Source organism: Pelodiscus sinensis, chromosome 15 (genome assembly GCF_052426305.1).
Source record: "Pelodiscus sinensis isolate ZL-2025 chromosome 15, ASM5242630v1, whole genome shotgun sequence".
NCBI lineage: Eukaryota > Metazoa > Chordata > Testudines > Trionychidae > Pelodiscus > Pelodiscus sinensis.
Genome location: NC_143066.1, coordinates 23,252,848 through 23,268,885, shown reverse-complemented (window position 1 = coordinate 23,268,885; position 16,038 = coordinate 23,252,848). Strand labels below are relative to the sequence as shown.

At 41.5% G+C, this 16,038-nt stretch overlaps 1 protein-coding gene across 3 annotated transcripts in view; it reads right to left on the bottom strand.

The window, feature by feature from the left end:
• IQCK (IQ motif containing K) overlaps positions 1 to 16,038 on the bottom strand; it is a 124,941-nt gene that overhangs the window by 37,849 nt on the left and 71,054 nt on the right. For 2 of the 3 annotated variants that reach the window (XM_075899410.2, XM_075899411.2), the window contains one exon: positions 7,222 to 7,333. In XM_075899410.2, coding sequence (XP_075755525.1) covers positions 7,222 to 7,333 — 112 coding nt within the window. Of the gene's footprint in view, positions 1 to 1,557; positions 3,819 to 7,221; positions 7,334 to 16,038 lie in introns of those variants that run through there. The other variant, XM_075899412.2, reaches the window with a different exon arrangement.

Below are 16,038 nucleotides of genomic sequence, written 5' to 3'. Positions count from 1 at the left end.
TAGGGTGGGAAACTCGGGATTGGGGCAGTCCCAGCGAGCCCCTTTCACCTGCCTGGTGATTCTGTTTCTTTTCGGTATGGGTTTATGAGAAGCAATCCCATTTTAGGCACATCCCATTTTCCTGGCATAATCAAACCCTTATCTTGCTTTAAGTTATGATAAGAGGAAACTGCATACTGAATTTGGTAATCCTAACTCTGTCATTTAGGAGGAGTGTCTGTTTGTTCAAGAAGACAGACACACACACTCATAGACAAAGAACCCCTCAAATATATAGTAGATAACACAATAGTATGTATAGATATCCCCACATATACACTAGTGTTCCCGGTGAGATGAGTGCTTGGGCAGCCACCGAGGAGAGATTCAAATGCTGCCCAGTTGATTAGCACAGTGCTCATAGCTGGCAGCATGTGTTTCTATTGGTGATGCACATCCACACATGTCTTGGTGCATATAACAAAATTTATTCTGAACATGAATGGAAAAAATTAGAAGAAGCATTTATACATAAGCACCTTTAGATCCAGAGCACTAGAAAAGTTCTTGACATAACACTAGAAGATTTGAAAGAATTCATATCAGAAACATTTTGTAAAATTCTACTGAAAATTTTACTGAAAGATGTTTAGTTGTTAAGATATCTCTTATTTAATGCTTCCCAGCCTCTGTGATTTTCATCCCAATTTTTTCAATAAATTCTACTTATACCATGGAAGAAAAAATAGTGAACGTCCATTGACTCACCTTAGCCTGAAACGTGTCTTTCATTGTAAATGCAATGTACTGATACTGTTGTTTACAATTAATTCCTGTGTTTTGTGGAGAGGTGTAAAACTGCTGCATTGCTTGCCATTTCACATTGTTTTTGTTAATTGTAGTTGTGAGCCTGTCTCCTAGATTGTCCAGTTAAGTATTTACTAGGGCTGCCAAGCGATTAAAAAATTTAATCATGATTAATCACGTGCACCTCCCCTTTGAAATGCTGCCACGGCGTTTCAATGGGGCAGTGCTGCATGGAGCCTGGGATCAACTAGAGTCCCCAGCTGACCCCAGGCTCCATGCAGTGCTGCCCTTTTGAAGCGCCGCGGTGGCGCATAAAAGGGGCAACGCAATACAGAACCCAGGATCAACTAGAGTGCCCAACTAGAGTGCTGATCCCAGGTTCCACATTGCGCTGCCCCTTGGAAATCCTCCTTAGTAACGCCTTGGGCACTCCAGCTGATCCCCAGAAGGGAAGATAAAGACTAGTCGACAAGTCGTCTATCTGATAAGCAAATGCGTATCAGATAGTCAGTCAACTAGTGAACTAGTCTATCAGGTATAGGCAGCAAAGGGGAGGGAGAAGGGGTACTTCAAAGTGGCAGCACTGCCCAGCTGTGTGGCGCTGCCACTTTGAAATCCCAAACCCAAAGTGGCATATTAAAGGGGCAGCCATGGAGCCCAGGGTCAGCTGGGGACTCCCCAGCTGATCCTGGGCTCTGCAAGGCATTTCCCCAGAACCCAGGGTCAGCTGGGCAGTTCCCAGGTGACCCCGGGCTCCTCGGCTGCCCCTTTAAAAAGCCGCCTCTGAGTACAAGATCTTTTGAAAAAGGTTTTTTTTTTCGAAAGAACCGCGTCTAGATGGTGGTTTCACTTTCAATTTTGTGACGCAATTATGCAAATGAAGCACAGGATATTTAAATCTTCGCTTCATTTGCACGTTCGATCTGCCTAATTTACATCCCTCTTTGAAAGAGGGATGTAGTTTAGACATAGCCTTTAAGTGAAAATTCTTGATGCTACCAAGTGCTGTGAATTTAGGTCTTCAAGCACTACAATGAAAATATATTCCAATATATGTGTTTTATTACTGAATACATGACAGGAATCAGAGTGACAGATAACTGGGGGAAGAGACACCAGAAACAAGTCCTGACATATCCAGCTACAAATTACAATCCCATTTTGCCTCAATGTTAAAAATGGAGCCTCATTTATAAAATGCAACATTTGCCTTCTATACAGTGGGGTGACACAAAGCCTACACATCACTTAAGTTCTACCAAAGTTCTGTTTTGAATTCAATGGGACTTACACACATGCTATACATACCCTGAGTGCATTTTTGCATCGACTACTCGATTAGTCAATAGGGCGCCTCCGCCTTTGAAGTGTAGCAACAGCCCTAGGGAGCCTAAAGCTGGGCTCCCTGTGGCATTCAAAGTGGCAGCGCTGCATGGAGAAGCTGACCCTGGGCTCCGTGCAGCACTGCCACTTTGAAGTACCCCCTTCTTCTCTATATGATAGAGGCAGCAAGGGTGGGGAAAAGAGTAGTTGACTATCCAGTCGACTATCCGATAAGCATTTGCTTATCAGATAGTCGACTAGTCCTTCACATCCCTAGTGTTAGGATGATTATCACCAAACCAAAAATACAGCTTCTAGATGCAAAGTGAGTTTACAAATTAGCGCATTTTGTTACAATAAACAATATGCTACCAACCTTCTGCAGGCTGGACTTTGTTCAATATTTTTTCACAATTATTATTACAAGGTTTTAAAATATATCATTCAGAGTGAATGAATCAGCAAACAAACCGATGGATGGATGCAGCTATGGCAATTTAATACTGTAGCTGTCTTAGAAGAATTTGACTTACTGTAATGTGAGAAACCCTGTATTACACCACAAATCCAATACAACAGCTGAAAATACCCTCACACAAAACACTTGGGTAGAATTGGTTGCATGGTTGTTGCATAAAATGAGTTCATATGTTTCTATTTTCACAAGGAAGATGAAATCTAATTACAATGGCACTATTTATTAAGATATTTATACACACAATCATATTGTATGCATATAGCTATGTATGTGTTAAAATGAATCTAGTGGAAAAAATCATTTGTTACTCATTGATTGCCTTTTATTGGTAGTCTATTCCAGTTCTGACTGAAGTACTAGCAGGTGTTTAACATACATTATCAGAACGCTTCACTACAAAACTATAATTACAATGTCACCTTGACTGTAACTACCATGCAAGGCATGCACATATGTAGCTAAAAATAGAAAGCAATTCTGTACATTCACACATTTTTAGGAAAATGAAGAAGCTCTATTACACCCTCAATAGCCTTTGGCAGACAGAGAAGGGAGAGTTTAGGGAACCTAACTTACAGTTAGATGAGGAACTCTTCAATATATGCAATCACTTTAATATTAAGCAATAAATGCATAAAGACGGCAATGAACCCCAGAGAGGAACTCACATGAAGCTCCTCTGAAATCAGTGCGGTTCAACCCAAGTCAGAGGTCCAACTTTGGAAAAATCTTTCATGATCAGGGCCTGAATGCCTATTACATTGTGGGCATTATTCAAAGAAAATAAATAAGGAAAACAATGAAACTGTGCAAAGTTGGAATCAAAGGTCTTATGACAACTATATGATCACAATGATAATCATTAGTAATGGGCATTTACAGCTGAGTGTTTATCTTCAAGCCACAGTTCCCATGGTAAGATTTTAAGATACAAACAGGTGAAAATCTCAGGGCATAGGTGGCAAACACAAGACAAAAACCAAAGAATTTTCATGATATAGATAGTAAGCTTGTGACTGAGGGTATGTCTACACTGCAGAGTTTTTCTGAAAAAAACTGATGTTTTTCTGAAAAAAACCCCGACACTTATGTCCACACTGCAATTGCGTTCTTTCAACAGAAAGTCGAAAGAACGCACAGGTTTTTCTGACAGCGATAAACCTCTTTCTACATATGGATGTGTTCTTCTGGAAAATCTTCTTCTGAAAGAAGCCTGCAGTCTAGACATAGCCTGAGGGATGCAAATAGGATACTGAATAAACATCAGTGAAAAAATAATTGCAGCACCTTAATGACTTGGTTGTTATAAATTCCATTTACAAAGCACAGATTATTTTATAATTAAACAACTTCATAGAATAGCATTTTTTTATTATGGGAACAGAACTGTTTTGGAATTAGCAATAGTCATAGAAGGTCTTTGATAATATCGGTTATTGTAGGAATTGCATGTGGTTAATCATTTATATAGGCAGAATCTAAATTGTATGTATCTAAATTTAATACAATTATTAAATTCAGACATTTTAAAATGTCATATCTAATGCAGGATAGTGCTTGAGAATAACAAGCTTTTTATTCCAAAACTCATTGTGTTTTCTGGTATGATATAGTCTACTTAATTAACAGAACTTTTTTCCACATTACTAATTATGAAATAGATTATTCAAAATCCTCCATTTTAACATAGTTATCTGAATTTATCAGGGGAAACCTGTGTTCAGAATTTCTAACTATTTCGATCACTCCTTGTGGTAATTTGAACTCTATGTAAGCTTATTCCATGAATTCAAGTGAGTAAAGTTAAATTAACCAAAAAACAGCCCAACACATTTTTTCACTGTCACTTGTCTACATGTCCCTGAAGTCCAGATAGAGAGAGAGGTGTCAATTATAGGAGCGCTCTAACATGTTGCACTTTAACTGCCCTATGTACACCATAGAATCACAGCGTTGGAAGAGACTTCAGGAGGTCATGGAGTCCAATCCCCTGCCCAAAGCAGGACCAATATATGCAACTAAATCATCCTAGCCAGGGCTTTATCAAGCAGGGACTTAAAAACTGCTAGGGATGAAGATCCCACCACCTCATCTGGTAATCCATTCAAGTGCTTCACCACCCTTCTAGTGAAATAGTTTTTCCTAATATCCAACCTAGACCTACCCCACTGCAATGTGAGACCATTGCTCCTCTTTTTGTCATCTCTCACTGCTCAGTATAGCTTCTCTCAATCCTCTTTGGAACTCCCCTTAAGATAGTTGAAGGCCGATATCAAATCCCCCCTCATTCTTCTCTTCTGTAGACTAAATAAGCCTAAATACCTCAGCCTCTCCTCGTAAGTCAAGTGCTCCAGACCTCTAATCATTCTGATTGCCTTCCGCTAGGACTTCCTCTGAAGCATCCACATCCTTTCTGTAATGGGGGACCCAAAACTGGATGCAGATGTGACTCCACCAGTGCCAAATAAAGGGGAATAATCACTTCTCTAGTTCTGCTGGCAATGCTCCTCCTAATACACCCTAATATGCCATTAGCCTTCTTGGCTACAAGAGCACACTGTTGACTCATATCCAGCTTCAAATCCACTGTAATCCCCAGATCTTTTTCTGACGAACTGCTACTTAGCCAGTCGATCCCCAGCCTGTAACAGTGCTTGGGATTCTTCCATCTCAAGTGCAAGACTCTGCACTTATCCTTGTTGAACCTCATCAGATTTCTTTTAGCCCAAACCTCCAATTTGTCTTGGTCACTCTGGACCCTATCCCTACCCTCCAATGTATCTACCACTCACCCTATCTTATTGTCATCTGCGAACTTGCTGAGGGTGCAATCCATCTCCTCATCCAAGTCATTAATAAAGATGTTGAACAAAACCAGCCCCAGTACCGACCTTTGGGGCACTCTGCTTGAGGCCAACTCCCAGCCAGATATCGAGCCATTGATCATTACCCAGTGATCACACTTAGTTGTGCCCTAACTGCCCCAGAGCATCCCTGCTGATATGACTGAAAACAGAACTACAGCAATATGAACTAGGTCTTTTTCAGTTCACACAAGCAGGGATGCTGTGGGGCAGTTAGAACACAACACGTTAGAGTGCTGGTACAATGGCACAATGTAGACAAATCCTAACTGAACAGTTCTAAAGTATCTATTGATAGATCACAGGGATCATGATGATCTAGACTGATTTCATATGTACTGTATAAGGAGTTAATTATTTTGCTATAATTTGATTGATCTAAACATAAAGAGATAAATTCAGAATAGTGTCAAAATGAGGTCAGTGGAACAAAGAACATTATTTGATCTCATTCACTCCAATGGAAATCTGGAGTAACTACAAAGTCTATGGAATTACAGAAGGGTAGAGTAAGTCACAATGACATAAGAATCAAACCCTAAGTGAATCTAAACTTAAAAGGTATAACATTTTCTTGCACATTCAACATGCGAATCAAACCAACTTAGATTCCTTTACATTTGCACCCACTTACCAATGTGTTATTTTTATATGCCACTTCTGAATCTGGCTTCCTGAGTCAAACAGAATTTACAACTAGATTTGACAAGACACTGGAGGTGTATTGCAAGGCACCATTCTATATTAGTAGAGAGATGGAAAAGAGCTATCACACCTCTCTCTCTCACAGCTAATCTCCCTCTAATTTATATGCATGTGCTCACACTTATGCAGACAGAGCAAAGGTAGAGTTTGACTCTAGCTGTAAAGCCATGTGCATGGTGGGATCCAACAGCTATACAGTTATTACTAGCAACATTCTAACCTGATTTCCCTGGGGAAAAAATCCTGTTCTGTTCTTGAGAACTGTGCCAGCCAATTTCTACTACAAATAACTACACTGCATAAAAAGTAAAGTTTGAATAACATACATGAGTATAACAGTTCTCAGAGAGAAAAGTTCTCCAGCTCAGGAAAACCATGTTAGAACCCTGCTAGAAGCAAGCAACATCAGTATTTAATGTAGATTGGTGGTATTTAGCAGAGAGGTCTGAGACCCGTGGGCCTAAGAGATACTAAGTTGTATCCTCAGCTGGTGTCATTTGTCATTGAAATCAATGGAACTATGACAAGTTGCACCAGCTGAGGATCTTGTCCCAATTCTGTATTTTGCAGTAGCATTTGAAGTTACAAATGCAACCAGGAATTCTGAAGGCGCACTAAAGTCCTTCAGTAAAATATATGTCTGGCCTAGATTGTCATTTGTATTTGGGGTTATATACATCAGTACAGCTTGTAATTTAAGGGTACATCTACACTGCATGGCTATTTCAGGATATCTCTGGTATCCTGAAACAGCTACCCCACATCTACACAAGCCGCCTCTTATTTTGAAATATTTTTTGAAATAAAGGGGGCACTATTTCACCATCCCGGTAAACCTCATTGCACGAGGAATAAGGAATGGTTCAAAATAGCACATTATTTTGAAATTTGGTGCTGTGTAGACACACCAAATTTCAAAATAGCCTATTTTGAAATAGATTCAAAATAAGATACGCAGTTTGCATAGAGCAAATTGTGTATCTTATTTCGAGTTTAGGGTGTTGTGTAAATACACCCTAAATGTTAAACATTTTAAGTCTTTAATCCCTAGTCTGGACAACTTACCTTTGTTTTCTTGTTTAGTCCAGAACTCTTGTACTCTTTTAGTAATGTTTTTGTCCTCTCTCAATTGCTTTTGCCATTGCCGCAGTTCTTGCACCTCAGTGTCACAGCGGACCTGGGAAAGGAAAAACATGCTCATGAAAGACATGTACCTGTGTCCATACTAAATGAATTATTAATGTTTTATATAACAAATCTATGTAAATAAAGAAGGTAACTTATATGGCTTCAAGAAAAACAGAAAGAATGACTTTCAGAGACACAATTCTTTCCATAGGTTGCTAATTGTACAGGCTAGACTTAAAAGCACAATCTAGCCCTGAAGGTTTAAAAAATTCAGTCTATAGAGGAGCAAAATACACATAATTGATCTATCCAATTGAAACAGAAATATGTCAGTTATGAATAGCAGGGAATCCTCTGAATTCTATGTGATGGAAGATAGTTACATATTTCCTGAACTGTTTAAAAAATTAAACCCTGTACTTAAAAGCTTTAATGCCTTTACCAACCCACTAAGTATCCATAATAGCACAGGGGAGGAACATGAAGCAAACAAAGAGCCATACAGCAGGAAATTAATGCTAGCAAACCGATTCCCACCTGCTAACAACTGCAAAAAGGCTTGCAGACAAATCCCCCCTACCCTTACAATTTAAATAGTCTTTCACAAAAAGGAATGCCATTAATCCATTATTTAGCGTAACTGACATGCATTCATGACATCTATTCTTTGTCAATCATCCATATGATGGCCTGCTGCTATTGAAGACAATGACAACATTCCCAGACGACATATATATTTAAGATTTTCTGAAATGCTCTAACCATTGGTCTAGCAGTGGTGCAGCTCCCATTTGGTAGAAGTGCTTGACACACCTCACTTTTTATTATTGTGTCATTCTTACCTGCTGAAAGTAGTGTAAGATAAGCTAGTGATAACATGCCAGCAGCTGGTCTATCCTAGCATTCCCACAATTCTTAACTCCAATGCTAGAGCAACTCTCAGAGAATTTCAGAAACTCTGAGGATAGACCCATAGCCCTACTTACTTCAGTGGACGCAGGAATAGGCCATAAACCGTTTTTATCAGGCTGGCCAAAGACAATTAAGCAGATTTCTCCAGTGTAGCTAAACCTCTATCTTGTGGTACATGAATTATGATAGTTATCAAAAAGCAGATTCTGTTTTTTTTATAAGCTCTAGGTACAACAAATTGCATTGTGATTTAGGGTCCTACAAAGTTAATAGCTGCTAACAACCAATATTAACAAACCTTTTTTCCTTTCTCAATGGTGGTGTCCTCAATATATTCTTGTTTCCAATATACCCACAAATTCAGTTCCCGGAAAGCCTCCACATTTAATTTTAGATAATATTGTAATTAATATTAATCTATGCGGTAATAGTCTGCTATATTTCTAATCTTCCTCTTTTTTCTTTTCTGACAGATCTTGAGAGCATGACTATCTCCATTAGTTACAAAAATTTTAAGGGAGACCATGAATGTAATTTAGCAAAAAATATTCTTTCCACTAAGAATATATTTCCTGTGCCTTGCAACCAAGAAAGCTACCTATAATAGCTAAAACCCTGGAGTAGTTTTGAATCTATTTCAGAGGAAGGCACTTTTTACACTGTGTAATGTAATGCAAGGTTACAAAATGAATGCTGACAGTGAAGAATTGTATTCAGTGACCTGACATATATTTCATACAATACTACATTACTTTTGCTCCCATAAACTAGCTCTACAACACTCAGTGTAGTGTTTGCTACTCTTTAATATGAACACTTTAAGTAAAAAAAAATAGACAAAACTGTGTTTTCATGGTTGCAAAATTCAAAACTCATTTCTATGAGCCTCATTAGCAATTCCTTCCAAAGGTAGGTTACACAGGACAAGCCAATACACTAGATGGTCTCCTAAATCACAACAGATGTATTGTGCTTCTCTAATGCTCTTGTATATAAGTTTTACTATATCAGTTTCACTTAATTACAGGTTGAACCCCTCTAGTCTGGCACTCTCTGATAGGGCAAAATTTTATTTAGCCAAATGTCCACTTATCATGGGTGTGGCCAAGTTTTCTGCAGTCCCATAAAGTTTGTTTACAGCCACCTGTGAAAGTAGAAAGAATTATACTATAAGAGAAAGATGAATTATGCTGTAATAATTGAATAAGTTGAAGGAATACTGTTTGTCTCTGAATAGGAAGAAGAAAAGTACATTAATGTTGTTTGTAGGTATGCAGATCAGAGTGCTAGCGAGGTGGGCCTGAGTTAATAGGAAAAGGAAAACTAGGTGTTAGGGAGAAAGCAATTGAGATAACCAAGGAGCTATGGACAGGAGATTGCTGTGCGCTTGATGTGGAAATGAAGATACTTGACTAGCCTCACAGTAATCATGTGAAGTTTTGCCCCTCTTTTAATCCTGTTAATTTTGGCTTTCTTTTGACTGTATAAATCAAGGGGTTTGAACCTTGTATGGCGCACACATTTTCTCGGTGCATTTAGCAGAGCGGCTTTGCTAATAAACAGAGCAGTCTGACAAATCTGTGAGGGTATGTCTACACTACCCCGCTAGTTCGAACTAGCGGGGTAATGTAGGCATACCGCAATTGCAAATGAAGCCCGGGATTTGAATTTCCCGGGCTTCATTTGCATAAGCGGGGCGCCACCATTTTTAAATCCCCGCTCGTTCGAACCCCGTGCCGCGTGGCTACACGTGGCATGAACTAGGTAGTTCGAACTAGGCTTCCTAGTTCGAACTACCGTTACTCCTCGTGGAATGAGGTGCCCAGGGGTGGGCAATAATTTTTGATGGGGAGGCATTCCAAGACTTTGGTAAGTGGTCAAGAGACGCACTTGTTTATGGAGGGGGTGCCATGTCTAGTATGGAGGTTGGGTGCAGAAGGAAGCTCGGGGAAGGGGACTGGGGTGCAGGAGAGGTGTGGGGTCTGAGAAGGAGTTTGGGTGAAAGGGGGGTGTCCTGGCACAGATGGTTGGGGTGCAGGGTCCAGAAGGGGATATGGGTTCAGGAGAGGATTCTGGCCTGGGGGAGGGTGTAGGATATGTTACAGGGTCTGGAAGGGAGTTGTGACCTGAGAAAGGAGGGGAGATGGGTGCAGAGGGTTTGGATGGGGATCTGGGGCAGAAGGAGGTGATGACCTTGGGCAGGTAATTTGGGGGAGGGTGGGGCTGGTGGGGCTGGCGGGCCAGAGACAGGCTATGGCTGGGAGGTCCTTACCTAGGTGGCTCCCACCAGCAGCCCTGCATGACACCAAAGCAGGCCCCCTGCTTGCCACAGCCCCAGATCTGCTCAAAATGGCTGACTTCTCCCTGTGGCTCTCTGCTCCACGTGCTGGGAGTGGGGAGGGGCAGGAATCGCGTGCTTTGCCCCCATCCCTAGCAAAATCTCTCAGCTTCCATTGGCCTGTTTCCATAAAGCCTCCTCCAGGGCCCAGAGCAGAGAGCCACAGGAGCAGCCACCCATGTAAAGTGCTGTGGGGCAGCTCTGAAGCAGCTGTCTGCTTTGCTTCTGAGGGTCCCGGCGGGGTGGCCCATGCATTGGATCATGTGGGCCATAGGCCACATCCATTGGTTTGGCAGGCCAGATCTGGCCCATGTGCCATATCTTGTCCACCCCTATGCTAGACAATATTGATCTGTGGTTCGCCAAATTCTCTGGTTCGGCACCAGTCAAGTCCTGAGGTGCCAGACTAGAGAGGTTCAACCTGTAGTTGCATGGAATCAATTTTTCCATGTGCTGAGGGGTGGGAGGAAGGAATGGCAGGAGAAAATAAAAATGAGAAGAGGGTAAAGGAACAGGTTTTTCTCTATTTCAAAGAAATGACAGCAACTTCTTACTGCAAATTTGTTGAATAAGTGAAGTGAACCTATGTTAAAATGTGTTTAGCTGGGTGTCATGGGTGCACTATCATCAATCTCTATATATTAAGATTAAAGACAATGATGCTAATGGCTAAAGAAGAAAAATCTAAACATAGAGCAGGTCCTTACAGCCCCAACTGGATGTAAAGGAGAAGGGGAGTGCACAAGGAGATCCTTTCCTTTTGTCCCTCCTGTAAGTGTCTATCAAAGTGCTGGAACTACTCTCCGTTCACCCTACTGGAGCCTGGAAAGAGACTCGCAAATAAGGTTGAAAAGGAGCAGGAGCACATTTGGCTGTATCCTATCACCCTCTGAAAGTGCACAGCAATGGGGGCACTGTTCTGCAAGAAGAATGCCTCTCAGAAATTATCCTGAGATGCTGTAGCTGTTGGTGGGCTAATGCCTAAAAGGCAGAGTAAAGTCCATAAGGCCTAATTCTGTAATGGCTTATACTTTGTGCTACCCCACTGAAGGAGCACAGAATGTAGGCTGGCACAGAACTTGGACCAAGGGGTAGCATAGGGTGTAATTAAGTGCTGAATATGGTCAATAAAGAAGAGTTACTTACCTGTGCAGTCAGATGTGTGTCCCCATGGGTGCACCACTCTAGGTGACTGCAGAGCAGTGTCTGTATCGTGGAGGTGGGTTTGGAGCCCTGCCCCTGAAATTGAGGATAGTATCACTTGTTTGACCACCATGGATGGAGTGATTATGGAGATGAGAGCATAGTGTTTTGCGAAGGTGTGGTCCGATGACCAAGTGGCTGCCTTGCAAATGTCTTCTAAAGGCATGTTTTTTAGAAAGGTTGTTGTGGAGGCCACCACTCTGGTAGAGTGAGCAGTGGTGGTTGTTTCTTGTGAATGGTATAGCACAGTGATTCCCAACCTGTGGACCACGGTGGGCCCAATCCTTACTTCTCTTTTCTTTTTCTTTTCCTCTTCTCTTTTTTCCCCAGGGAAGGGAGTCCATGCAATTTTAATAGCTTGAAAAGAAGCCCATATGCTTGAAAAGATTGGGAACCACTGGTGTAGCATGTGTGGCTGCAAGATGAGATTCATTTGGATATTTTCTGTAAAGAGATTGCTTGACCTTTGGACTGTTCAGCGAATGATTAAGAGTCTCATTAATTTTCTCCATGGCTTTGCTCGATCTAGGTAGAAGGCATGTGCTCTTCAAACATCCAAGGTGTGTAATTCCACCTGAGATGGATCAGCATGCAGTTTAGGGCAGAATGCAGGTAAGTGTTTAGGTTCGTTAATGTGGAATGGCGATGGGACCTTTGGTAAGAATTTGTGGTGAGGTCAACAGGTAACTCTGTCCTTGGTAAATATTGTCAAGTATCAGAGGGGTAGCTGTGTTAGTCTGAACCTGCAAAAGCAGCGAGGAGTCCTGTGGCACCTTACAGACTAACAGAAGTGTTGGAGCATAAGCTTTTGTTGGCAAAGACCCACTTCGTCAGATGCATGTAGTGGAAATTTCCAGAGGCAGGTATAAATATGCAGGCCAGAATCTTGGTAAATATTGTGTATGATGGGTTTGCCATTAGTGCCACTAACTCTCCTGCTAGAAGTTATGGCTACCAAGAAGGCCACTTTCATGGAGAGGTGTAACGAAGAACAGGTTGCTAATGGCTTAAAGGGAGGTCTAGTTAAGCTTTTGAGGATGTGATTTAGGTCCCATGTAGGAGCTGGGGGGCCATACCAATGGAAAAGTATTTTGGAGACCCATAAGGAAGCATTTGGTAAGCAGGTCTGAGAAAATTGAGTTGCCGTTGTTGGTTCTGAGGAAGGCTGCTATCGCTGCTGCATGGACCTTAATGGTGTTGAACGAGAACCCTGTTTCCCTCAGTTCCAATAGATAATCCAGTATGATGGGGATGGCATGGTGTCGGGTGTCATGGGATGGTTCCATTTGACCCATTTGGAAGAATCTGCTCCACTTGTACAGGCAGGTTTTCCTTGGATTCTATTCTACTGTTTATTAGTATTTGTTTTACTCTTTCTGAGCAGGTATTTTTGGCATTTTGGAGACATGAAAAGGAGCCACACTTGGAGGTGGAATTTCACTGTATTGGGATGGAGAACCCTGCCATAATATTGAGTGAGGAGATCGCATTGCGGGGAAAAGATATGAGGATCCATTATTGCTAACCTGTGAAATTAAGGGAACTAAGTTTGCCTTGACCATGCAGTTGCAACCAGAATCACACAAGCCGGGTCTTGTCTGATTTTTGTGATTATTCTGTGAATCAAGGGAATTGGTGGGAACACATATAGGAGAGTTGCGACACATTTCTGGAAGATAGCATATCCTAGGGATCCTTTCCTCAGGGCTGATTTGGAGCAGACCAGGAGGCCCTTTCAGTTAGCCCTAGTTGCAAACAGGTCTATGTCCGGTTGTCTCAATTTGAAAAATACTTTCCGGAGAGCTCGAGAGCCTATCTCCCATTCATGATGATTGGAGAAGATGCGGCTGAGGCTGTCTGACATTATGCTGAGAACCCCTGGGAGACAGGTGGCAATGGGGGTGATGTGATGCATAATGCACTGGTTCCATAGTTTCAATGCTTCTATACACAGGAAAGTGGACTGGGCTCCAGCCTGCCAGTTGATATAGTACATGCTGCATCTGATGTGGTCTGATGTGTCAGCTTCAGTATGGTCTTGTGGTGTTGAGTCAGCACCATGGAAAGGGGTTGTAACAGTGCTGTCAGTGCTGGTGCCTTCTGTCTGTGTTCTGAATGAGCTCTCTTGTACGGTACCAAAAGTTTAGGCAGTGCCATACCAGAGGTACCAGGCTTATCGCCTGTGCTCACTCTAGATGAGCTCAGTGCTGGAGGCAGAGATTTCGCCAGGGAAACCCAAGTTTTTGCTTTTTTTTGTCATACGAGGTAGAGGGATGAATTTTGTCCTTACTTCTGGATTTGTCTAATTCCTTCCTCCTGGAAGGCAACTCGTCACATGGGGGCTGAAGTGATTTCTCGTATAAGTAGGTCTTCAGCCTGTTGGCATGGTCTCGTTATGCTTTAGCCATTAGGTTTGAGCAATGCGCACACTTCTGCCTCCCCAAGAAACTTAAACATGAAGCATGAGTGACCATCCGAGGCTGGCATGGCTTCACGGCAGGAGCCACAGTGTTTGAAGCCTAGGGAGCCAGGCATAAGGAAAACGGGGTGAAGAATGACGAAAAAGGTTTAGTTTTGTTTTTTGGGGTTTTTTTTTGCAAACAGGTAGACTAGGAGTCAGAACTTAGAATTAAGGTGAAAACTGAAGAAAATTAACGCATTTTGTTGGCTTTTTAGGTGAAGAAAGGCTGAGTCAACAGTGCTCTGTCTGCCATTGAAGACAGTAGAGAAGGAAATGAGGGGGCCATGCTATGCCTGTGCCTAATAGACACCAAAGACATAAGTAGGCACCATGGACATGCGCAGCAGGGCATTGCTAGAAAAATCTTGGGTCACCAGTATCCAGAGTGCAGCACTAACGGGAATATTGCTCGAAGAAGAATTTAGGAATATGACTTGCTCTATAGCATTGCAGCTGTTGCAGTTCTCATCATCACTTCACAGCTACACAAGAGCTAATTTGCCATATGAGAGATCTCATGATTTATCAATGACCATTGAGATTTCCAGTCCTTAGAATTTACTGATAGAATTTGGTCATCTTCTGAAGATGACACATTCAGATATCGGAGTAAAACTGCACATCTCACACATCCTTCCCTAGACTGATAGACACAAAATGTTAGCCACAGAATGAAAAATCAAACCCCAGTAAAGATAAGAGCTTTGAGATATGGTCAGGCATAGTAAAAGAGGCTCTGTATATTCAGGGGTCCAATATTAAAAGCAATATTAAAAGCAAAAATAAACATGTGCTCATAGAAAAAAGCAATTTTAAATAGAAATGAGAGGGAAAAAAGGAATATATGTACCTAAACTTCAGTTAAGGATTCAATTCCAAGTATATAAACATTTTAATAATTCAGAAAATTATTTTAATATACCTTTGGCAATACACCAGCAAATTAGCTCCCTCTTTATAAACAAAATATAATTCTAACTAGACAATAACTTGCAAAACATCCAGCAGGCAAATTTGTATGATGCTAATCAAGGCATGGGGATGAATGTGTAGTCAACTGAATGATGTGAAGCATTGAATAAGTCCGGTTTTGAAGTCAGAGTGCAGCTTTTCTTTTAAAAAACCCAGATCTCTTAGAGTGAATCTACATTTACTGTAAATGCAGCAAATATTTGGTTGATTCCCTGACTCACATGTTTATTTGGAGCCTTTTGGCAGTGGTTGTATCTTGTGAAAAGAGACATCACCGATGACAGCAGAAGTATAAGAACAACTTGTCAGAGTTAAAGGTAATTCATCTATATGTTTTATTTAATTTGAGTATAAACAATTAGAATATATATGCAATAAATAATGGCATTTGATATTTGTATAATGCCTTTGATTCTGAGGCAGGGATGGGGAACCTTTTTTGGTTCGGGGGCTGCTGAACCACAGAAAAGTCAGTCAGGGGGCCAGGGGTTGCGGGGAGGTGGGGCTAGAGAGCCAGCGTGGGCTCCTCAATGCTGGTGGAGGCCCTAAGCTCTGGAGGCCAGATCCAGGCAACTCAGGGACTGCATCCAGCCTCCTGGCCCTTCCCTACCCCTGTTCTAAGGAATCATTTAATATTTTACAAATTGTAGGCATGATACTACAATCCTACCTCATCCAATACTCTCAATACAGTAACTTTTTGGTCATATCTACACATAGCAACAAAGAAATGCATTCAGCTCTGGGTTAGAAACCAACTGGAGCACAGAACACTGCATAATAGGGGAAGTAAGACCATTCTTGATCAAAGACACTAGAGAAATATCTGCTCATTAAAAATTGTCCTGAGGTGTATAATGGCCAATGT